At 38.1% G+C, this 26,830-nt stretch overlaps 1 protein-coding gene across 7 annotated transcripts in view; it reads right to left on the minus strand.

The window, feature by feature from the left end:
* Window positions 1–26,830, minus strand: part of LOC5573959 (signal-induced proliferation-associated 1-like protein 2) — a 263,789-nt gene that overhangs the window by 141,106 nt on the left and 95,853 nt on the right. For 2 of the 7 annotated variants that reach the window (XR_002500935.1, XM_021847720.1), the window contains exon 2: window positions 15,768–15,799. The exons of the other annotated variants lie outside the window; for them this stretch is intronic. Coding sequence is in view for 1 of the 2 variants with exons in the window: in XM_021847720.1 (XP_021703412.1) it covers window positions 15,768–15,797 (30 nt within the window). In the remaining variant the exon portion in view is untranslated. The remainder of the gene's footprint in view (window positions 1–15,767; window positions 15,800–26,830) is intronic. 7 annotated transcript variants of the gene reach the window in all.

Raw genomic sequence — 26,830 nt, forward strand, 5'->3', positions numbered from 1 at the left:
CATGTGGAAGTCCTTATCCTCCTGAACAACTTTGCCGAAGACAGCATCCTTCTATGTGCTCGCAATCTCGAGTTATCGCATAATTAGCTCCTACCGGAAGTTCTGAACTCTGAACTAAATTGTATCCCATGTGAAAGTCCTTATTATCCTGAGCAACTTTGTCGAAGACAGCATCCTTCTATGTGCTCGCAATCTCGTGTTATCGCATAATTAGCCCTTACCGGAAGTTCATATCGACACTAGCGCCACGCGGTGGTCGAGTTCTGAACTAAATTGTATCTTATGTGGAAGTCCTTACCCTCCTGAGCAACTTTGCCGAAGACTGCATCTTTCTATGTGCTCGCAATCTCGAGTTATCGCATAATTAGCTCCTACCGGAAGTTCATATCGACGCTAGCGCCACGCAGCGGTCGAGTTCTGAACTAAATTGTATCTCATGAGGAAGTGCTTATCCTCCCTAGCAACTTTGCCGAAGACAGCATCCTTCTATGTGTTCGCATTCTCGAGTTATCGCATAATTAGCTCCTACCGGAAGTTCATATCGACGCTAGCGCCACGCAGCGGTCCAGTTCTGAACTAAATTGTATCTCATGAGGAAGTGCTTATCCTCCCTAGCAACTTTGCCGAAGACAGCATCCTTCTATGTGTTCGCATTCTCGAGTTATCACATAATTAGCTCCTACCGGAAGTTCATATCGACGCTAGCGCCACGCAGCGGTCCAGTTCTGAACTAAATTGTATCTCATGAGGAAGTGCTTATCCTCCCTAGCAACTTTGCCGAAGACAGCATCCTTCTATGTGCTCGCAATCTCGAGTTATCGCATAATTAGCTCCTACCGGAAGTTCATATCGACGCTAGCGCCACGCAGCGGTCGAGCTCTGAACTAAAGTGTATCTTATGTGGAAGTCCTTATCCTCCTGAGCAACTTTGTCGAAGACAGCATCCTTCTATGTGCTCGCAATCTCGTGTTATCGCATAATTAGCCCTTACCGAAAGTGCATATCGATACTAGCGCCACGCGGTGGTCGAGTTCTGAACTAAATTGTATCTTATGTGGAAGTCCTTACCCTCATGAACAACTTTGCCGAAGACTGCATCCTTCTATGTGCTCGCAATCTCGAGTTATCGCATAATTAGCTCCTACCGGAAGTTCATATCGACGCTAGTGCCACGCAGCGGTCGAGTTCTGAACTAAATTGTATCTTATGTAGCAGTCCTTACCCTCATGAACAACTTTGCCGAAGACTGCATCTTTCTATGTGCTCGCAATCTCGAGTTATCGCATAATTAGCTCCTACAGGAAGTTCATATCGACGCTAGCGCCACGCAGCGGTCGAGTTCTGAACTAAATTGTATCTCATGAGGAAGTGCTTATCCTCCCTAGCAACTTTGCCGAAGACAGCATCCTTCTATGTGTTCGCATTCTCGAGTTATCACATAATTAGCCTCTACCGAAAGTCCATATCGACGCTAGCGCCACGCGGTGGTCGAATTCTGAACTAAATTGTATCTCATGTGAAAGTCCTTATCCTCCTGAGCAACTTTGCCGAAGACAGCATCCTTCTATGTGCTCGCAATCTCGAGTTATCGCATAATTAGCTCCTACCGGAAGTTCATATCGACGCTAGCGCCACGCAGCGGTCGAGTTCTGAACTAAATTGTATCTCATGAGGAAGTGCTTATCCTCCCTAGCAACTTTGCCGAAGACAGCATCCTTCTATGTGTTCGCATTCTCGAGTTATCGCATAATTAGCCTCTACCGGAAGTTCGTATCGACGCTAGCGCCACGCGGTGGTCGAGTTCTGAACTAAATTGTATCCCATGTGGAAGTTCTTGGTCCCCGAAGCAAGTTTGCTGAAGACAGTACATTCCTATATGGCCTGCATCTTATACAATTTGGTGATGACTGCAGATTTCTGGACTGAGTGTACTGAAATTCCACGTGGCCAACATGGTCCCCTTCGTAGCCGATTCCCGGTGGCCACTGGATCTGGAACCGGTATTCCAGGTAGTGATCAGAATCTTGAGGAGTATATCTTTCGAATGCGGCATAAATTTCATTATTCGGTTGATATTTCGCTGATTTATAGAGGTATACATTTCTGGGTCATAATGACCCCAGTATCTTATTAAGTTGTTTTTTTGTGGCGCCATCTTAGAATCACCTTAAGAAAAATTTTTTTTGGTCTTGCGCTTCGTTTCCACAAAATATTAAAAGTCAGGGAATTTCAGAAAGATCCGTTTGATAACAACAGAGATATTGCAGGTTGAAATTCGATTTTGGGTCATTATGACCCCAGTATCTAACTAAGGTTAAGAAAGCTCTACTCAAACGGGCTTTTCCCTGCTCCAATAAAGATAAAGATAAGTGCTGGTGATCTTCTTCTTCTTCTTTCTGGCATTACGTCCCCACTGGGACAGAGCATGCTTCTCAGCTTAGTGTTCTTATGAGCACTTCCACAGTTATTAACTGAGAGCTTACTGTGCCAATGACCATTTTTGCATGCGTATATCGTGTGGCAGGTACGAAGATACTCTATGCCCTGGGAAGTCGAGAAAATTTCCAACCCGAAAAGATCCTCGACCGGTGGGATTCGAACCCACGACCCTCAGCTTGGTCTTGCTGAATAGCTGCGCGTTTACCGCTACGGCTATATGGGCCCCTGGTGATCTTCAATTTTTAGCGACAATAGTGCCTGCCACGTCAGAATGCAGACCAATGTGGGAAGGGGGAGGAAATGATGATGCATTATACTGGCTCCCACGTAGACCGTATATACCACTGCATCTAAGCCAGTTCATGCGGGAGTGTATGGATTGGGGGAAAGGCATGGGGCAGATAGGTTTGCTTTTGTGGTTAGCAGACTGCCTATGTATCAAGCGTAAGGAAAGGCATGCGCGTGGAAGAATGGATGCGTTAGGGAAACGGTTTCTTGGCCGTCTCTGGTTCTAGCGTTTGCTATGAACGAATAGTTTGAGTGTGATAGATTTAGAATGGAAGATAGAAGCAAGTGAGAGATATACAACTACAAAGTACGAGGAAAGGGACGGGCCTGGGATTGAACCCATGACCTTCTGCTTATGAAGCAGAAGCGGTAGCCATCAGACCACCAACCCCGTCCGGCCATAGAGGACAAGTAATGGTATAAAAATAGAGAGTTTTTTTTGAAATTCTACATTTTCTAATAAATTTTGCATTGTGATTGATGCAAAACTTACTGAAGTCAACGTACGGAGACAATTCAGCTTAAATTATAATGAACATTTGTGGCTACACTTGTATGAAATTTTATCGTTACACATTTTTTTGGTAGATTTTATCAGAGTGTAACTTTTAACAGCTCTTGTTTGTTTACGTTTGGATATGAAAACGTCATAGTTTGTATGCACTGCAAAATGGAATACAAAAATCTTAATATCATCATTCGTTTTTGGAAAATTCAAACTGTCCGGGAATAGAGGCTGTCCGGCCATAGAGGACTTCCCCCTATTATAATAAAGCATGACGAAGAAAATATTCAACGCTACTCTTGCTAGCATTCACCCTATGAGTCAATGCTGACGAATGCTAAAAGGTAGGCCAAATACGTCACTTGTAGGCGATGATTCATCTCTCACCTGGCTGCTGATGTTGGGTGTGAGATTATGAGTGTGTCATAATCATGCGACAATGGAGCACAGTTCGCATCTACAAGGTGATCTGATGACGACGGGGTGATCCTAGTACATATGGAATTCAAGATTTTCTGTCAACGTGCGTTGATGGCGTCAGATGTCCCGCACGATTCAAATCCGGTTTTACAAATGCTACTAGTATACTACGACTAAACGTACCAATGTTACCATTAGTCGCAGCTGTTAGTCATACTCGAGCACTGGGTAGGTCGTGATCGTGAATTTAAAGTTGTGCAAATATTATTCACTAGGGACCTTACGCTTGGTATATAGTGCCCGGCGTGCAAGCATGAGTAAACACTTTGAAAGCCCTCTCCGTACCTCCGTACTGCAACAGCAACAGAAACGAGAAACCCAAACACAATTCGATAAATAGGTTAACGAGTGCTGAGCACTCGTTGAAGTCTCTCTCGTCGGCGGACCGCATTTGCGGCGGTGCTGACTAATCTTTATCCGATAGTTTACGGCGTAGCGCTGTAAATATCACGACATTTACCGGGTTTCACCAATACCGAAGTTGGGCAAAGCGTCGCAAATATCGACGAAGACAGTCTTTGTTTCTGCTGCAGTTCTGTTGTGGATGTTTGTCTCTATATCGGTTAAACCACGATTGGCACAAAAGGAATCACTCTGCAGAACCTGTCTGAGTGAACAGGCAGCTGCAGAAAACTTCAGCAATCAAAGTTTCGATATCTCAAACGAAGAAGCCCCCGACCGTCGGCGTAAGGGGAAACGATTAAGAACCATGTAGCGGTACTTTCCGGCTCGGATCAACCCCAGGAAATGTGGTTTCATGCCTTCGCTTTGTTTTATGGACCGAGCAACAACCGCAAATGGGAAGACTCTATGGTATGACTCCTCAGCACCGTACAGAACAAGGAAACGGTCGTCGTCGTCGTAATTATCCCCCAAAGAACAACATCTTTAAAGGGACACAAAAGCCATCATTCTCCCGTTCAATTGACGATCAGCAAAACGGGGGGACAGAACCAGTTTCCGAGAAAGCCCCACAATGCAATCTGCGGTTGCTGAATGTTGATGTAGCAAACAACTCCAAAGGATGGAAACTGTACCTTGCTTTTCTGAACCCGAACCTGAACCTGAACCTGTGTAGCCGCGAACCTCACGCGAGGGGGACCACTTTCTAAATTGGAAAACGTCATTTTACGGCAAGGCGACGACGCGATCCAGTCGAAAGAAAGGCACAACACGTAAACCGGGACAGGTTTTTTTTGGCGATTTTTATGATTGGATCTCGCTGCTTTCCATAAACACAAACGAGCGAGCGCGCGTTCGCTTACTCGCAAATATTGTTTTGTGGGGCACAGAGGTCCAGTTTATCCAAAAGCTGTCAAAACCTCAACTTTCAAACATGGATTTAGTATGAAAAACAAAGTCAGACATTCATCTACAACTTCAGATAGTTAAAATACATACGAGATCCAAATAAGATGATGCAGCTATATAGCTGTACATGTTCAAAAACTTTAAAGTTTGCTTCAAAACTCGAAAAATTTCTCTTCATTGAAACCTGTGCAAATTTGGGTTTCAGTATACATTTTTCTGGTCGAAAAAACCTTTAACCTAGAACAGCCTCTTTCAACCGTACAAATCGCTTCCCGCCGCTCCCCATGAATGAATCATTAGTTTTCTGAAAAAGTCTTAAGTTTTCAATCACATAATTCTTTAAAAATTTGCAATGTTGTTTTACGAAAACCAGAACATTATGAATATGGCCAAAATAAGGTATTCGGCCCAGATAGCCGTAGTGGTAAACGCGCAGCTATTCAGCATGACCATGCTGAGGGTCGTGGGTTCGAATCCCGCTCGTCGAGGATCTTCTCGTAAAGGAAATTTTCTCGATTCCCAGGGCATAGAAGTATCTTCGTACCTGCCACACGATATACACATGCAAAAATGGTCAATCGGCAAAGAAAGCTCTCAGTTAATAACTGTGGAAGTGCTCATAAGAACACTAATCTGAGAAGCAGGCTTTGTCCCAGTTGGGACGTAATGCCAGAAAGAAGAAGAAGGTATTCAACCCTAAATATTGTTCCAAAACCGGAATTTTCGCCATGATTATTCAAATCTGGACCACTATGCGTCGGAGCGGTAAAACGAACGCCACAACGCGCCACGGTCAATGAGTGAATGTTGTGCCGCGTGTCGTCGGTGCTACTGCTGAATTGGTTTTTACCGGGCACTTATTTTCACCCCGCGCGCGGTTTGTTTTGACGATGCCCACGGGTCCACGTTTTGGTCCACACGTTGATTGCGGTTAAAATGTTGCAAAATCAAGTTCAATGACGCACGTGACCGATGATTTTTGGCGCCGTGCCGCAGTTTCCGGAGGTTTCGAATCGGTGTGGTATGAACTTGATAAGGTCGAAAGCTTTCTTTGCTCCTGCAATCACATTTAAATTATGTTTGAGATTGTGGACCAATTTAATGTTAATATAATGCGCACATATTTAGATTCAATGTTCAATGATGAGTTTACGAATTGGACACAAATTGATGTATGCATCATAACAATATCAAAAAATGATAGATCGAACAGGAAACAGGACTGGAAAAAAGTACGCCTCCGCGCATGAAGATGTTGTAATTTGTAGTATAGGTTTGAGATAAATCTGGTATTCTCTTTATGAACATGATTTTGTCATGATTTTACATCTAAGTCTGGGTGGTTTTCGGTCTTGGCCAATGCCAGTGTTTAACCAATTTTGGAATTTTAGCTTAAAATCTGTGTCCTATGAAGAGATCTTGAGGTTTCTGTAATCAAATTAGGAGCCACATAAATCCTAGCATTTTTGAGATCAGTAGGCAAATTCCGGCGTGAATTTTCTTTGAAGAAAAGGAAATTTTCTTTCAGTAATGGAAAACATTCTTTTCTACGAAGAAATTTTCCGACAGGATTCGCCTACAGTACTGAGCGTCTAGTGAAATGGCAATAGAATTTTGAGGCTCCCTGTGAGTTTTCTTATCAGCATGTTGAATTCCGGAAATTCTAAGTATTTCTGTGGTATTGTGGTTATTCCGGTAGGGTTCCTGGTAGTATCCTTAGAATTCATAGAATAAAAAATCAGTTCTAACAGTAGTGGTTGATTTTTTTGGAACTCTGGTAGGAATCTCCGTTAAAAATTCTTGTGAGTCTAGTAACATTGCTGAGTTTTTTTTAAATCTTGTATTTCATTCGTTTCGTTTGAATTTTGTAATCAATTCGATCTTCTTGAAATCTAGGTAGGAATGTTGAGATTTTTATGGGAATTTTAGTGACTCCGATAATTATTGTTAGAATTCAATGAAAACTTCCCTAAGCCATCAGAATCCCCATCGAAATTATAAAGATTTTTATCGATCACAAAAATTTCCAACGGAATCCAAAAGATATTTACCGACATTCCAAATTGTATATAATAGTGAAATCCCAATAGAACTGGAAATCAACGGAATCTCAAAGATTTGTACAAGAATTCCAATGGCTTCAGAATTCCAAAGATTCACACCTGAATTCGCAGAAATTCTACCGAAATCTCTTAGATTCTTAAAGAAATATCGTCTCGAAGATACTCACAATTCCAAGAGATTAATAACCGGAATACCATTCCCACCCGAATTCTAGGGTTTTTACCAGATTTCTAATATTTCCCCAAAATTCCTAGAATGGCTTCCAAAATTTCAGAATTATCATAACATATCCAGAATGCATATCGGGATCCCAAAGTTCCTACAGGGATACTGGAATTCGAAAGGAAATCTGAGAATCTGGGATAATACAAATCTTAATTCACACCGACATCCCAGAATTCCTAGGAATAATTATTGTAATGCCAGAATTCACACGGAAATAACGAATTCCTACGGTCAGCAATTTTACCGGGATCTCAGTATTCTTTCCGAAACCTCTAAATTCCTATGGATATCTCAAAATAACTTTCGAAGTATCGAAACTAACAAAAATTCGTTTCCTATGATTTATACTCAAAAGTAAATTATTCCATTCAATTCCGCAAACGCAAAGCATATGTAGCAACCACTGAAGCTAACTACCAGTAGCTCAGTATTAGTAAATGCTAAGTTTATTCATACCAATGCGCTGTGTGTAGTATGTTTTAAAGATGTAGTAAAGTAAAATTACACAAACATGTTCTACTCGTGTTTCACATGTAGCATATGTTGGTTATCACGCTCAATGGTATGGGTGCCCTAGTGTAATGTGGTTTTGAAACTTATAGGACAAAAATATGCACTCTGCCTCGAAAACCCAGAATCTGGGTGTAATCTTGTTAAATTGAGTGATGTTTGCATACGTAATTTAATGAGTCTAAAAAAGCTTGTGCAAGTCTCTTAGAGAAAAACAAAAACAAACTGTATATGACGAGCGTACATATTTGAATTATTTTACGGATTTCTGTAAAATCTCAACAGCTGAACAGTTCGGTGAAATAAATTAACGGAGTACGGTAAATTTTTACAGTATTCGATGAAAAATCACCGAAATCCGTAAAGTTTCGACAGAATTACGGTGTTTTATTTCACCGAACTGTTCAGCTGTTGAGATTACGGTGAAATTCGCCGTATGAGCTTAGTGTGTATGCTAGTGTACGTGCGTTCAAATCTCACTAAGCTCTATACTACCTAGAAAGTAGTAAACTCAACTTTACTACATTTTATTCATACCTCTCAATGTCCTCTTCCATTCTTGTTGCAACAATCTTGTTCCGTAACAACAGTTTATCTAAACCTGGACATAATATGACAAAGATTGCCCAACGCGTGCGTAGCGATTTTCTAGGCTTTGCATTGCAATTTTCGAGAACTTCCTCCGTGTTGGTGAACATTGCAACAACAACAAAAAAGAAACAAATTTGATTTTGTTTTTTGCTTTGAACATTAATCAACAATGTTGGCCCCTGAGATAATTTTCTTGAAATTGTGTCTCAACCAGGGATTGTATCCTGAGAAAATTAAGAGAATATCTCACTTATTGCTCTCTGTAACAACTACACGCAGCGAACTGGACTATCGAATTTCATACATTTTGCCTTATGAACGGTGGAGCGATTAATGCAATAACAACGCTTTATGTATCGCTTTAGCATCACTCCATATCAAGGCGTCGATAGGCGCGTGGTGTACGCTCGGGCCTATCGATCGCAAGGTTCTTGGTTTGATTCCAGATTGCCGTGTTAACGTTTTTGATTTTCAAATTCTGGTTTCATAAGGCAAATTTATGAATTTCAACCTGATTTCTGGTGGCGAATTTTCATAAGGGGCTCCTATGTTTATCGATAGTCCATTTGCCTGAGTGTATGATTGAGCCTGTTTATCATACACACTCCGAAAAAATCATGTGATTTTACGTCTTTTGGATGCACATAAAAGAAGCGAGCCAAATGACGTGAATTTATGCCACATTTCAAATACCAAAGCGTCTGATTCGGGAAATGCCGTTCATAGTGCCATCGTTTTCGTGGCCATTAACGTGTAAAATTACATTTTTTGTTCAATACATCTTCAAGGACACAATTTTGTATCGTTTTATTATTTACACCATGCGTCATTCAGTCATACTATGAATTACGTCCACAGTAATTTCAATTATTTTTGAGAGTGTATACTGCTACAGCTCTGATTAGATCAGTATTTGAATCAAGATATTCGGAATATGAGACAGAATGAACACAGTGTCCGTCACAACCACACATTCTCCCACGTCCGGTACCTCCAATGGTAAACAAGCGAGAAAATGGATTAAATCATCGCTCTCTCCCTCTTTGTGGCTTTCGTTCGCTGCTCTTATTTATCAAACTTGTTACATTGCCGATCATGAAACGCTACATTCTTTGTTTGCTTAGATCGTGCTTCAGAATCGATTGAGAACGAAAACTGCAATGCCTGATCCCAATCCGTAAAAGTTGGGACAAACGATTTTATTGTTTGTTTTGTCTCTGTTTCGAAGACATTTTGATTCAGTGGTACAGTGTAAATGAAAGTTGCCAAAATTGAACTGCTTCGTGTTACCAGAAACGAACGAACGAATCGATCACTGTACTGTATAACAACCTTGCAATTACAGGGTGATTACTATTTCCTGTCAGTAAAATAAGAAATCATAGAAAAAATATGGTTGTACGGATTTTAATTACCAGTGCATATCCAGTTTTGGACATATATAACATTTGTCTTCACTATACATAGATAACATATTTAGTTTTTTACCTTAATTTCCAGCCACATGCGTTGTTTCAGAAGTATTACAGTTAACACGCACGTTATTCAGAAGCATATATTTTAACCAAAAATGACATATTTTTTCGCTAAAATTTTCCATAATCAGTCTTATGCTATTCCCTAGTAAGTCTGAAAGATTGTGGAAACATACTGTTTCAAACAGGCAAATTTTTCAGCGGAGTTTAGTCAAAAATACATATCTGTGGAAAACGTGCGTGCCAGGTGTTATGCCTTGAAAACAACACATATGACTAAAAACTAAGGTAAATGAAAAAAGAATAAATCTCTACTTTGTCAAAACAAACTTTATAGATGTACAAAACAGAATGTATAATGGAAATTTTATATTCATACATACATATTTTATCTACAATCATTTACTTTACTGACAGGAATTAGTAATCACCCTGTATATGATACAATATTCTTAGGGTTTTCCAATTGTATTAAATTCTTGCAGACACTGGTTGGGTGTGCCATTTTTTGCGAAAAGGAAGATTTTTTGACACTTTTTAACATTCTTCAACGTTGGAGGTTTACATTAGTATTATGAATAGTTGTCAAATATGTTTTGAATACATTAATGTTCCAATAAATGTGCAAAATATGAACTAATTCTACAAAGAAATAGAAATTTTGCTTTAATATTTCCAAAATTGTGTCTTAAAACTAGGAGCCCGGGATCAAATATCAGTTATACCTTAAATTTCAATCAGCCATATCTCAACAACGTTTCAACCGATTTTAAAAATTCTTTCGCGTACCTCATGTCCATATTCCATAGCTTTGTACGGTAGGAAAAAAATGTTCCTAGGGGTGTTCAAATTTCTGCTTGAGCAATTAATCCATTACAATTTTTTTTGCGCACCGGGGTGCCAAATTTTATGGAAAATGTTATAATTTAAGGCATTTCAAACCCAAATGACCCTAGATAATTAGACAAATAATGCATGTGAAACAAATTATATTTCGAGTATCCCTAACGAGACAGATTTGTGTAGATCGTTTTTTTATTTCCTTCTGCATATTGTTCTATAAGACATTTTTCGACACAAATTTGCTTACAGAATAGCAGAGAACATGCTTGAACTGAAACATAAATTTTTGATTAAACTCAAAATTTGAATTACTGAAAAGACATATGAAATATCTTTTTTCTTAACTGTTTGTCTGTGAACAAAATTTCAAAGCACTAACCTGTAGTCTTTCGACATTAATTTCATTGCAGTAGTCTACAAAACATTGTTAAGAAGGAAATAAAATTCAAGATTACTCTAAAAATTTATTTCGATTAAAAACTTCAAGAAATTCTAGTTTTTGAACTATTTTTTCGGTTCAAGGTTTTAAACCTGATTGCCAGCAATAAAACTTAAAAACAACTACGTATAAGGAACTTAGTTGAAGAAGTTCAGTGTATATGTTTGGAAGAAATAGAAATTTTAGATTACACTCAATGTTCCTTCACAGAAAAAAAACCGTATTCTCTACAACTATTTGCTTGTAAATCCAAACTAGAAACGACATTAAGTTATTTTTTTAACATAAATTTTATTGTTGAAAACCATTGTTTAAGTGGAAATAGTGAATATTGTTAACACCCAAAATTTGTTTAAACTTGTTTCTTAACCTGCTATGACACGTCATTTTTTGGAATTAAATTGATTGTAGAGGTCAATTTAACATGCTGAAGCAATAATAGATTTCAATACTTAAATAATAGATTTCAATACTTAAAAAAAAGGTTTTAGAAATGAAAAAAGTTTTAAAAATGAAGGTTTCCATAGTGTTTTAAGTAAAATAAGTTTTAGGTGTAATAAAAAATGTTGGTTTCTGCTACAACATATTCACAAGCCTTTCATATTCAAATTTATGTAAAAAAAACTACATGTTATAGCTCTAAATATGTAGATATGAGCAAGGTTTAAAATTATGGTTTTTGGTAGTATTTAAATTAAAATAAATTCAGATTGTAATCTAACACTTCTTTTACGTCCTAAACATGTTTACTGAACTTCCACAACTCAAAACATGTAAAAAAAACTATATGTTCTTGGTTTAAACTTTGTTCCGTGGGCATACCGGTTTTAAATATTAGGTTTAAGTAAAGCGAACTTTGAGTTTCATCTAAATATTGATTTATTGTTCCAAACATGATGATAAATCTTCGATCTGTGTAGTGGAATACTTATAAGTAGATGAAAAATCAAAGTTAGTACTATAACATTTAATTCCACTACATACAAAATCTAGTGGAATTAAATGGTATAGTGCTAAATTTGGTGTTTCATCTACTTCCAAACATGTTTATTAGAGTTTTAAAACTATTCACAAATATAATATTTCATCACTTGGAATGGTATATCACTGTTTAATTTGTGCCAAAAAGCATAACAGATAAAAATAGAAAATGCTTTTATCTAAATACATAACATAGACTGCCTATTTCGAGAATTTTAAAGTGTGCATTCATTTTGAATAGTGTATGGATCTATTGCTGAAAGAATTTTGAATGTCGCTCCACTGAGAGGACATATGGCTTACAAAAGTTAGAATTTGGATTTCCCTGGATTTTCTATCGAATAAACTTCTAATTTAGATTTACATTCAAAAGTAAGGATTTTCTTAGTTAATTTTAGTTGTTAAAATTTTTAGTGCTATAAAAATGTTTATTTTATGTTAAACATGTTCTTGGGAACTTCAACTAAAACTAAATGCTAAAAACTGTATTTCGTATATATTAGTTCTGATTTTCAGACAAATAGGTTTAAAACTAGAGATGTTGGTATTTTTATAAGCAAAAAAAGTTTTCAGTCTGATCCAGAGTTCCTGGTTTTGCTCAAGCATATGTTCTATTTCTGTATCATAATTGTTTTGTCGAAAAACTACATGTCGTCGCTTTGACACTTGTATTAAAGGCACACAATTGAAGCAAATAAGTTTTTTTTGTAGCGTTTTAGCAAAAGAAATTTAGAGTATATCCAAAAATTACTATTTCTGCCCAAATATATTCACTTGATTTTTAAAAAAGAATTCATGCCATGAAAATGGCATTGCTTTGAACATTGTTTTACATGCAACTGGATTCAAAATTAGGGTTTCTCGTAGGTTTTCAATAAAAGCAATTTTGAGTGTAATCCAAAATTAATATATCTGCTCAAACATGTTCACTGATCACATTAAGTATATTTTATGTATGTATGTATGTAGGTAGCCACCAATCCTTGCTTGATTCTTGCTCTGCATGTGGCTCCACTCAACAGTAAGGTCAAATTTTATTACCAATCTGCATTCAACATATCGCTGTATGAAGGGCCAAAAGGGGGGTGGCGGACCCGTAAGTAGAAACACTTACGCGAAACCCGCGGGAAATAGAGAATCTCCTTCCAGCCATATGATCCAACAGATTGAGTATTAGAATTTGCAATACTTGTCGAACTTTCCACGGAAAGTTTGTTAGAAGAAGGGCGCGTCAAATCTTTTACAACTGTTGGAGAGAAAAGTACTAGACGCGAACGACTAATACTTTTCCTCCTGACTCCGATTGGCACTCCACTTCATTGTCCAGTTGTAAATTCAATGATGCCCTGATGCTCCCTCCCTCCCCAAAACATGATAAATTCAATTATAGTGATATGTTATATAGTACAATAGATAATAATATATATATAAATATAATAATATGATAATAAAATATGAAAATAAAATAGTTGTAACAATAAAATATGACGCAGTGAAACTGCATCTGAATGCATGCAGTATTATATCGGCCGACATATATCTGAATATTTGTCCTACTACTATTAAGTATATTTTATTTGATTTTTATTTGATTTTTATTAAGAATCTAGGAATTCTTGAATTTTTTAAGTAAAATAAATTTTAAGTGTAATTTAGAATTTTTATTGCTCAAAAATGGTGTCTGGACTACTGCAATCATACATGTTCTTGCATTATATTTCGGTTCATAGGCAAACAGAAAAAAAGGATTAATTATGGGTGTAATCAAAAATTTATATTCTTGCTCAAAAAAGCTATTCACAGGTTTCTTATGTTTCAAGGAGTAGATATGTCCAAAGAAATTTCTCCGAACAAACAAAATCGCTAAAAACAACGGTTTGAGCGCAATAAATCGTCAAAATAAAACACTGTGCAGTCAATCAACAGAATAATATTAGACACAAATCTATAATAATTGACACCCTAAGATGGCCCAGTTGGTAAACGCAGCTATCAAGCAAGCTGAGCGCAGCTATCAAGCAAGCTGAGCGCAGCTATCAAGCAAGCTGAGCGTCGTGGGTTCGAATCCCACCGGTCGAGAATATAAGTGAAGTAAATTTTATCGACTTCCCATGGTATAGAGTATCTTCGTGCTTACCACACAATATAAAATGCAGAAATGGTCAAATGACAAACAATTTTACTGTCGGAGTTCTCATAAGAACACAAGATGAATAGTAGGCTTTGTCACAATTGGGATGTAGCGCCAAAGAAAATAAGAGAACAAGAAGAATTATGTGTGATCGAAATTTCGGACAAACCAATTTCAGAAGGATTTTTTTGATTATTATTCGATGAGTTTGTTGTGACCAAACCGCAACAATCATCCACATACTTGTCAGAGTGTCTAACAAACGTATCTTCTAGTGTCATTCTTTTATTAACATTCCCTAAATACCTGTAAAATCATAATTAATAAATAAATTAACAATTAATCTATATAAATAAAAATGGAATGGTGTTTGTATGTCACGAAATGGCTCACGAACGGGGCAACGGATTTAAATAATTCTTCCCCCATTTTGTTCGTCAAGGGTTCCGACGTGTTTGTGTGTATAAAAGTTTCAGGATGTTCACCGGGAAAGTAGGAGAAACGGGACTGAACGGAACTGTCATTTTGTATGGGACGATTCATAGCGGTTTTCAACAGCCTACTTGATGGCAAGACGAAGTTTGCCGGGACCACTAGTAAATTAATAAATTTTATAATTAACACTGCGAAACACGTTTTTGTCTTAAGAACCAAAATACCGCTATTTACTTAGTTCAGGGTTGCTCAATCCATCTCCATTTTCAAAACTATCATAGCACGTCTAGTTTTTAAGATATTGATAGTTGAAAATTTTACTATTTCAGCCAACTTGCATGCAAGTGTGTCAGCTTGTTTGGTAATCTATATGCATAATTTGCCACAGAATTCAAATTTCATGTATAACAATACCTATCAACAAAGTTCATAATACTTTCGATGCTCAAAAGTTATTTTTTGGTGTTTCAGAAAAGTATTGTATTTTGCCATATAAGAGAAACGATGAACTTTGTACGGAGACTGCAAGCTTATTGAAAAATCGATTTTATCTGAATTTTATCGTGCAATTTCAACTAAATTATATCTAAACTGAAAGCTTAAGTCCTATTTCGCATTCTTGGTGGATTTGATCAAAAAAGATCGATAAATCATAGTTTAAATTTCATATAAACATTAATGAAACCAGTGTTTTATACAACTTTGGCGACCTGTAGCTAAAAAATTGTGACGTGCTGGAACATTGCTGAAAACGGCATCAAATTCAGCGAGCCAAATCAACTAAAGACACATAATTTTTATCCTTGAGACATGTAAAAATGGCATTTTTGTTACGCTGTGTAATTGCTCTGTTAATCATTACTATCCTCAGCCATCGCTAGGTATGGAAATTAATGGTCGAAAATACGTTAACGGAGTCACTTCATTAAAATTTTATGCCAGTATGATTCGTACAATAAATTCAAAATAAATTACAAACGGAATAAGATTTTCTCCCTCTAGTTTAAAGTGATCGATGAACAATCAGCATTACCAAATGAAAATACTTACGACTAAAATAGAGAAAATGTTCCTCAACATACCTGTAAGAAAAAGAAAAACAAACATATTAGTTCTAAATTCAAACCATAAACAAAACAGTAGAAAATATATGTAATCTCAACTAAAAGAGCCATTAGCCTAATTAGGACACTACCTACGAAAAGCAACCATAATAAAAGCGCCAAGCCAAACACCCAAGAACCAGAAAAGAACTCGACAAAGTTGCGCTCAAAGTCACACGACCTCAAATCGGCACAATTTATTATCCCATTGTCGATCCACACAACCCACGGGATTCAGTTCAGTATTAAAGCTTGCCGAGCAGCAGCAATTAACTAATCTACGCGCGCAAAGCCGATTCTAATCGCATTTCACACGACTTTAGTTCGTCTCCTCGGACGGTCGTTTCGCTTCTTTTCGTTTTTCCTTCGTCCAGTCTACCGAATCCGATTGCGTCACCAATATTATGGTCTAATCTCATTTTTTAGCCAGTAAAACTGTTCTTTTTCGGAACAAAGTTCCGGTTGGTGAGCAGGAGCGATAAAAACGATGAACGATGACGGGCGGGTTCGGGTCGACCCCATCTTTGCCGAGGCGCACCAACAAAGCTGTGACGGCTTAGTGCGGAACTACGGAATTAATAATACGCGTCTATCTGCGTTGCTGTACTTCGGCGGTTTGGTGTCATTGGGGTGCTGCTATTAAGGTGCTAATTAGCTTTAACGATTGATTATGAACCCGGTTTTAAGGCTATGATGGGATTTTAGCGTACACTATGTAGGGTGCAAATTTTTTACGAGTACATTGTTGGTATCAAGTTTCATGAATTATTCTGAAGGAGATCGGGTTTTTTTTTATTTAAAAGATACAATGAGATATTTGTGGATAAGCAAGGCATTAGGCATTACGAATGAAGTCAGTTATTGAATGGGGTCATGGCGAGTGGAATTCTTCTTCTGTTTGTTACTCTTTCTGACGTAAAGCCCGAACGGGGATAGAACCTGCTCCTCAGCTTAGTGTTCTGAGAGCAGAGTTACGAAAAAAGGGATTTTTTTGTCATATGGCCAACAAAACTTTAGTGATGTTGATACAACTCTGAAAAAGTCGAGAAAGCAGGCTCAGTCCAAGTTGGAACGTAATAACGGCATGACGATTTAGAAATACAGTATTAAAAGCAAAATTGTAAGAAGCATTTATGTTTGGTTTCAAGATCAATGTAACTTGAAATAAATATTTATTTTATAATACAGAACGAGCTCACCAAGTTCTCAATTAAGACAACTTACAACTTAAACAAATTCAAAATCATGTCAGTTGATTTAAAAATTTCTCCTGTCGATACTTTTTTACGCCGATGCCGGAAGACTCATCTAAAGATTTTTTTATGAATCATATAACATGTACAGTAAAGAGTCATACACAAATTCTTTCAGAGATTTCTACTCTTTGAATACTTTTGAAGGTGTTTCCAGGACGTTTTCCACGGAATCACCATGAGATTCCTCCTGGAATATTTCGAAAAGATTCGTCAACAACACTTTCAACTATTTCTTCTGACATTTTTAAAAGGATTCCTCAGGTATTACTTTGAGAATTCCTCCTAAGCTTTCAACTAAAATAACCTCGAGCAGTTTCTTCATGCAATCTTCCAAGAAATCATTCAGGATATTCTTCACAAGGATTTTCAAAATATCAACCAGTATTCTCATCGGGAATTTCTCCAGGTCTTCGTAGACCTGAAAAATCCTAAGGGACAATTTCTGCAATTATTTCAAACACAGTTTCAAGGAGTCCGTCAAAAAATCTCCTACTAAGATTTCTTTCAAGAAGTTTTCACCCGTGAATTAAACCAGCATAACATTCCGATAAATTGCACTCGAAGCAGCAGTTTTCCAAGAAGAAATGTTTTCTCCATTAATCTCGCCTTGGACATGATTATTCCGGTGTCTCTCACCACGTGGTATAATCTTGCTGTATCTAGTATAGCAGCGGAAGTATCCACCGCATAACTAAATTTGGCAACCGTACAAATTCCCACGTGTGAGTATCCTTTTTTGGCTCATTTCCAACAGAGAGTGCCAAAGTAGTAGAAGCAGCTGCTTCGGGCTGGAGCAGACCTCCACAGCCGCAGGCTAAATGTCTCAAAACTATGGCAGATTATCTGCCTGTCCTAAATCCATAAAACTGCTAAGAGGAGAACGTGAGAAATTTTGCATTTTCATAATTGCCTCTGACTCGTCGCACGTAAAGTATGCTCTGCTCCTGCTGGCAAGCTGCTTCGGAGGAATGACTTATGAACATCTACAGAAGCGTAGAGTGCACTACTATCTTCCGTTTACGATAGTTGAGAACGTTTTTTTTTTTTTGCTTATTTGAAGACGACGACGAAGCAGGGAAAGTAAGGATTATTTTCAACGTCACTCGCAGCCGGAGCTCGGTCAGACGAATTCTTGGTAACAAATTAATGGCTTTAATTTGTCTCAGCTATTTTCTGCAGAGCGAAACGATGTGGGATTTTGTCAAGTGTCTGCGAGCTACGGAGAAAACGGAGGAAATTCTGCGGATGCCTTGTGGAGACAAACTATTTCGTCCGTCCGTCCGTCCGGCTTAAACCGTGGAATCGTGGATGGGTAGTTAAATCTGTCACTGGCGGATAAGTCGCAGTCAACGTCCAAAGTGTGTGGTGTGCCCTCTACTGCATGGGGTTAGTGCTAGATAAACAACACACCAGGGGACACACAGGGGTCCAAATTTGGAAAACAATGGCAAAAATTACATTTTCTCAGTATTTGACTATTTTCAACCATGGAACAAGATTTAAGATAGAAGACACTATTTTGGGTTCTAACTGAGTTCTAGATACTTAACTTTATCTGACCAATTTATTGGAACCCCTCTCTTCACGACAACATGTTTACTTGAAGGTTTCAAATGAAGAGCTTTTGATTTATGTGAGAATATTATTAGATGAGTTTTAGAAGCAGTAGGAGAAATCTTCCATTTTTGCAAGTATGTAGAAAAAATGTCCAAACTTTACTGTAATCTATTACAGTTGGCACGCAGGTTTCGGCCTTTAGCGGAGAGGTCTGTGTCATCCGCAAACAAATGTAGGAGATTCTGCCTGGAGAATTACGGCTACGAAAAACGTTGCCATTCATCTACCTGGTACGAACCGGAACGATTCGTTTGCGCAACGGCAATCCCAAAATTAAGACTTATTATTGCCCCCGCAATTTGCGCATACAAACTTTTTGGTATTTTCCTTCACAGGGCAGACGTCCTCCACAAATCATGCATTTAGCATTCATGCGGCAATGTTGGGTACCATGACCCAACTTATGGCACTAACGGTACTTAGTGGGGTTGTGGAAAGTTCCTCCAGATTTCTAGAAATGTTCCCATGTTACACAGACATCGAACATATTTAAGCCTTGCTTTTTCTAAAGCTTTCTTATTATTAAGATAACTTTTGTTAAAGTGAGCCTCTGTGACCAATGGAGTGCAGTAAATTTGAACTCTCGCCATCACCGAGTGGAATCTCGTGTGACCGTTTCGAACAACTGGTTGTAAATAGAAGCTAACGAGAATAAACAAAACCCAGAAAGAAAGCGTGAACATGTCGAGCTCCAACGGCCGCGGATTATCTTATCTGGGGGGGATTTTGATGGTCGAATCAGACACTGTGGCGACGAGTGTTTGCACTGTAGAAAGAGGATAGAATTTTTGGAAATGGGATCGTTCAACCTTTGAACACATTGGCGTATAAAATGAGGAAGCAAAAGGGGCCCACACCCCGCAAGCATCTTGCAGGCCTCCGCAGTATTGTTATGAGGTTGAAAATAAGCATGAACATGAAGATGACAGTACAGTTTGTAATTGCTATTCCGTGATTGACCAGGAAAATCGCAAAGACTTATGCAATGGAGATTCATTTTCAATGTACACAAAACAAGAGCTTAAAATTTCAAGGTCAATTTCGTACATATTGCCAGTCACGTCCTTACGGTCATCCAGAAGAGAGAAGAATGCTAGTTAGATAACCGTCACTACTAAAGACCGAGCATACCTCTGTGTCTCCACAAATGTCATGGAAACGATACTGGGTCAGTGGGATAAGGTAAGGGTCTGGAAGTCATCATCTGGTTGATGATGTGATGAGATTGTAGGCCGAACAAGTGTTATCCCGGTCTTTTCCACAAAAGCAAACAAACTGTAGACGTGCTACGCTACTGTATAGATTTTGACAGATTATCTTTAGATTGTGTGTCTTGTTGTTCTTACAAGAATATGTCAAAAGATTTCACCACAAAATCTGGCAGAATCTTAAAACAATATAGTCAAATGTTATCTTGCAAATCTATCTATATAAATAAAAATGAAGTGGTGTTTGTACACAGCAAAAAATGTTGAAATTTTAATGACGTGTAAACCAAGTCTTTTGTAAATTTACATTGCTGGAAACAAAAAGATGATTTAAAATTGAGTTGAATTCTATGCACATAATTTGAGCATCTAAAAACATACAATATCTCAGCTTTACCGATATAATTTAACTAGGCAATGTATTTTTCAACGTATTATCAAAAATAAATCAATATCCATAGGATTCTCAATGGATAAACATTGAATTTTCAATCAACGTGTAAAAATAAACCTTTAAACGTCAGTTGGGAAAGTAACATGGCCGACGTATTGAAACCAAGTGATTCGGTCAGCTTATCGTGCTGTTGATTCGATTGTTTACTGCTGTGTTGAGGTGCTTCAAATATTATTTGAACCAGCACACCTGAGCCAATTACTTTGAAAACCTGCAGGTAAGTTCTATCGGAATATTTGGTGCATCTTTTGAGCCAACAAAAGCCCGACTACTTTCAGATACTTGTAGCCGAGATGAAACGAACGAAATCTCCTCATAATCAGCCAGCAGCGATCGACGGGTGAAAATGTGTAGAAAAGTGCAATTGTTTAAAATAAGAAAGTATTTACAGTGAAATAAATAATACGTATGTCCTGTGTCTGATTCCTGTTAATTTTATCATGATATTCGATTGCCGATAGCCGGATGGGAAACCAAATTCAAAGAACAAATGGGAGAGGGCCATAACAAACAAATCCACGTGCTGCCAATCAAGTAGATTTAAACGACATGTAAAATTACACGACTTAACCTTTTTTCAAGTCGTGTAAATATATATGCAGATTTAAATTTGTGTTTATTTTCATGCTCCAAATATGTGCATGAAAATAAACTTAAATTTACATTTATGTTTTAAGTGTGTATGTCACAAAATGGCTTGAGAACGGATGATCGAATTGACGTAAGTTTTCCACTGTTGCGCTCGACAAGAAGTACGATGGGATTTTGCGAGGAAAAAGCTTTGAAAAGTTTCCGGAATAAACTGGAAAACGGGAGAAAAATAATGTGTCATTTTGTATGGGGGATTACATGACATACGAATTTCTCAGTTAATAACTGTGGAAGTGCTCATAAGAACACTAAGCTGAGAGGCAGGCTTTTTCCTAGTGAGGACGTTATGCCAAGAAAAAGAAGATACATACGCTAACCCTCTCTAGGCCCCTACAAGAAAAAAAAACCTAGTTACGCAAACGTAACAACTATACGTTTACGATTCTAAAAAAAACTCAACAGTCATAGAAACTCAAACCAACCGAAGCGATTTAAAAGCCCCTGCAATTAAGTACCGTTTCCGACAGTTTACACATTTGCATTGCTAACCCTTGGCCCGAAGGGTCAATCAAGAACGTTTTCCATGAGTTCTACGTATTAGGGCTCCGAGAAGGCGAGATAACAATTCAACTTCTTCTGAGCAACGGATGTTGCTCTGATTTTTTTGCCCTAAGCCTGCAATTGACCGGGAAAAGGCCGATACGTTGCCTCTGGTCCCTGGTGTTTTATGGCAGCAGAATTTCCTTTCCCTCGGTGCTCTATCTTGTACTGTGTTTACTTTTAAACCGATCCGCGGGGCGTTCAGTTGCGGAGTTATTAAAAGCTTTTTCAGCTGCACTCGTGCTCGCGGATTTGTGCCGTTTGGTGGAATTCTACATTTCGCCCCCAGAGAAGGAAGCTGCCCCTGCTGGTGAAAGATTTCCCTCCTCCCCCCGTTTCCAAACTCCATCCGGAATCTAAACCTGCGGTGAACAATCCAGATATGTAGATTTTTCTCGCGTCTAGTGCAAAGTCATCGTCATTATTTTAATAGCCCGGCGCGGCGCGCACTCATGGAACTACACATATAGGAGGAGGAGTACCTCGCCTCGGTAGTGCTACTGCTTCAACACTAGGGTTATTAAAATTTTGGAAATGTTTGAAAATTCAATTTCCCAGTCGTTACAATCATCACTATAAAAACAAAAATTTGTCGATCTGTTTTCAATCCCTTCGGTGACCCAGAGAAGATGAACGTTTATATGGAAGTTACTATGGAGAAATTTATGATTACCAAGTTTGTTTTTGTGCATAAAATCTGATACCTAGTGATTATTATTATTATTATTATTATTATAGGCAATTTGGATTCATTTTGGAAAACTCTCTTTCTAGAATCCGGCTTGGAAAACTCTCTTTCCGACTATGGAGAACTCTCTCCATAAACAACATTTAACATTGCTCGGAAAACTCTCTTTCCGGCAATTAGGATTAATTTTGGAAAACTCTCTTTCCAAAATCCGGCTCGGAAAACTCTCTTTCCGGCTTTGGAGAACTCTCTCTCCATAATCCACTTTTCGCATTACTCGAAAAACTCTCTTTCCGGCAATTGGGATTCATTTCGGAAAACTCTCTTTCCGACCATGAAGAACTCTCTCTCCATAAACAACATTTAACATTGCTCGGAAAACTCTCTTTCCGGCCTTGGAGAACTCTCTCTCCATAAACAACATTTAACATTGCTCGGAAAATTCTCTTTCCGGCAATTAGGATTAATTTTGGAAAACTCTCTTTCCGAAATCCGGCTCGGAAAACTTTCTTTCCGGCCTTGGAGAACTCTCTCTCCATAATTCACTTTTCACATTGCTCGGAAAACTTTCTTTCCGGCAATTAGGATTCATTTCGGAAAACTCTCTTTCCGACCATGAAGAACTCTCTCTCCATAAACAACATTTAACATTGCTCGGAAAACTCTCTTTCCGGCGATTTGGATTCATTTGGGAAAACTTTCTTTCTAGAATCCGGCTCGGAAAACTCTCTTTCCGACCATGGAGAACTCTCTCTCCATAATCCACTTTTCGCATTGCTCGGAAAACTCTCTTTCCGGCAATTGGGATTCATTTCGGAAAACTCTCTTTCCGACCATGAAGAACTCTCTCTCCATAAACAACATTTAACATTGCTCGGAAAACTTCGTTTCCGGCAATTTGGATTCATTTAGGAAAACTCTCTTTCTAGAATCCGGCTCGGAAAACTCTCTTTCCGACCATGGAGAACTCTCTCTCCATAAACAACATTTAACATTGCTCGGAAAACTCTCTTTCCGGCAATTATGATTAATTTTGGAAAACTCTCTTTCTAGAATCCGGCTCGGAAAACTCTCTTTCCGGCCTTGGAGAACTCTATCTACATTATCCACTTTTCGCATTGAGCTTGAGCTTGAGCTTGAGCTTGATTGGCCGCCCGTGGATGCACTCCAGTATCGCCAGATCAGCTGCACTTACACAAGGAACCAACCGAATGACTGCTTGGGACTAACAGGCATCCTCAGTGTATAAGTGCTGGTGATCTTCTATTTTTAGGCAACAATGGCACCTGCCACGTCAGAATGCAGACCAATGAGGGGAAGGGGGAGGAATTGATAATGCATTATACTGGTTCCCACGTAGACCGTATATTCCACTGCATCCACGTCAGTTCATGCGGGATTGTATGGATTGGAGGAAAGGCATGGCAGAGAGGTTTGCTTTTGTGGTTAGCAGACTGCCTATGTATCAGGCGTAAGAAAGGCGTGCGCGTGGAAGTAGGAAGCGTTAGGGAAACGGTTTCTTGTCCGTCTCTGGTTCTAGCGTTTGCTATGAACGAATAGTTTGAGTGTGATATATTTAGAATGGAAGATAGAAGCAAGTGAGAGATATACAACTACAAAGTACGAGGAAAGGGACGGGCCTGGGATTGAACCCATGACCTTCTGCATATGAAGCAGAAGCGGTAGCCATCAGACCACCAACCCCGTCAACATTATCCACTTTTCGCATTGCTCGGAAAACTCTCTTTCCGGCAATTGGGATTCATTTCGGAAAACTGTCTTTCCGACCATGGAGAACTCTCTCTCCATAAACAACATTTAACATTGCTCGAAAACTCTCTTTCCGGCAATAAAAATACATTCGATGTTTACCTCCTGAAGAAATAAACACAACTTACCGTTTACCGATTGCGCCATGTAGTAACCGAAACCCAATTGATCGGCCAAACTTTAGCCGAACTGACAAATAAACACTCTATTGCAAACACCGTCCGTTTGCTACAAAAGTTGTCACCAAACTGATCGGATTGTTTTCAAAACTGGCTTCTTTCCCACAGTTATCGTTTCGCCCGTTTCGCCTCATCCGCTTTTCGTTTTCATTCGCTCGTTGTTTGACATCTCTTGTACACGCTTAGCATAATACAAGTAAAACCGAAATCAATTTACTTTTTTTATATTTCAATCTATAACAACTCTATTCGCCACAATGATAGGCCACAATTGTGAACTAATGCCTAGAGTAGTGTCTGCATATTTTAGTATTCAGTCAACAACGCCGACCCTAGGTAGGATCCGTCAGTAGCGTAGCTAGGGGTTTCGATGTGTAAATCGTGATAAGAATTTCATTTGATATTATGAATTTGATTTCTAGAAAACTATCACGTTAACAAGCAGATACAAAAATCAGTTTGAAGGTATTTTATAGGGGTTGGTCAATGATATTGGTAATAAGTTAGTGATATGAAACTGATTTTGAGGTATGTTACAGACCATTTTACTAAACTAGTTGATTTTCATTTTAATTAGGCTGATACAAATATAAATTTTGTTTTTCTTTTTTGTCCGAGACCACTTGGAAGGTACGAGGGGGGGATATAAATAAATAAGGAACAAAATAATAAAAATGAAAAAAAAAGTTTTTTTTTTCAAATTTTTATTTTTAATGATAATTGTTAAACTGTTTTTAATCGTCCTCTGGATCATTATTTTACTTGTTTTTTACTTTGTAAATTGAAAAAACCTAACTGATGTTGGTTGGTTGGTTTGACTTTATTAACGAGATTTTTAGCCCTAGGCTAGTTCATCTCGGGACCAACGGCTTTACTTCCCTTCCGAAGGAAGTCGTCACTATAACTTTTTACGTCATAAGTGACTATGTCGGGGATGGGATTCGATCCCAGGTCCTCGGCGTGAGACTAACTGATGTCAAAAAATGATGAATCTTTTTTTTTCTCCCCTTCAAAATTTTCGGATTTTCGAAGGGGGGGGGGTGACATAAAAGAAAATTAATATTTGTATCAGCCTTATAAATGAAAAAAAATATGAGTTGTCATTTTCGAAACATGGCTTGTACACGTTCCAGGCTGGGAACAGACCTCTTTTTAGAGGCTTAGTCTCTATTTTAATGCAAGTTTCTATTTGTAACGGAAGGTCTTGAAAACCTCTATTTTAAGCAAAATGATCTCTAAAGTCATTTTTTTTTTCTTTATTCAGCATGCATTGAATCCTGTTTTAACAGATTCCAGAGAGACCTTCAAAGACTATGAGGTAGTTCTTCAGGATTTTTTCATATTTCTCGAGGAATTCATCTTGTGAAATCTACAAAGATCTTTTCAGGTATACTTCTGGGATCTCATTCAAAACTTTCTTTATTGATTCCATCACCAAGTCTCCCAAAAAAATTTTCAGTGTTGTTTCAAGGTATTGTTAGAGGATTTTCCTCCTTATTTGCTCCATGAGTACTACAACGCATTTCTTGACTATTTTGTCTATTTTTAATCATTCTACACTTCTTAAAGGAATTCATTTGGGGATTTTTTCAAAAAGGTCAACGAGAATTCCTATGCCAGTTTCTTTAGTTATCCTTTCAGGAATTTTCATATGGATTCAGAGGCGTCGCGTCTACATGTGCAACATTTGCACTGCACTGATGGCAACTCGTTCATACTAACCACCTAAGGTATGTACTGCTTTTGAAGTCAATTTAATAATTCTTTCAACAAAATTTGGCTCATCTATATTGCTGATAACTTGCAACGCAATTTTTACTTATCAACAGTTAAATTAAATGCAAAAGCTGTTTTATGCGACGCGCATCAATCAATTTTATCAGTACGAGCATGCGGATGGGGAGACAGGAGAGAAATCAGTCCACGAGAGAGATCAATTTTGCTTGCTCTTTTTTGGCCTTCGCGCTTTCAGCACACGGCTACCGGTAGGGAGTGTTTTTTTAATTGGCACTCAATTATCACGGTGTTGTTTTTCGTTGTTTACGGGTAAAAACCATGGCTTTAACATAAAGCATTAGCGTGGTGGTACTCATGATTGTTAATCAGATGGCAACCAGAAAATTACCTCAAGTGTGGTCGCGCCCTCCGTCATCGCCAGTATATTCACGCTGGTGGTGTGTTTTAAAGGCGAGCATTTTTTTATGATGCGTGCTCTAAGTACACGATGAAACATATCTTGTACTAATTTTATGTAAAAATATCGTAAAACGGGGTAAATAGAAAAAGTACAGTTAGAAACAGTTAGAAATGCTTACAATAAAGTAATGATAATCTTAAAAAAAAAACTGAAATATTTTTGTTTCTTTACTCCAATAGCAAAAGAATAAAGTTTCTATATCTATAAAATACTAGTTGTCCCGGCAAACCTCGTCTTACCATCAAGTAGGCTGTTGTAAAACGTCATGTAATCCCCCAAACAAAATGCCACGTTAGACTTCTCCAGTTTTTACGATTATTCCGGAGACTGATATTTACTGAACATTGTTTCTATTCGTTCTATTTTACGGTGTGTAGGCTATGATTGCAGCACTGTATTGTAATATTAGCTAGAATTTAGTGCTTTAATCGTTACTAGAATTATTTTCAT

This window comes from Aedes aegypti, chromosome 2 (genome assembly GCF_002204515.2).
Source record: "Aedes aegypti strain LVP_AGWG chromosome 2, AaegL5.0 Primary Assembly, whole genome shotgun sequence".
NCBI lineage: Eukaryota > Metazoa > Arthropoda > Insecta > Diptera > Culicidae > Aedes > Aedes aegypti.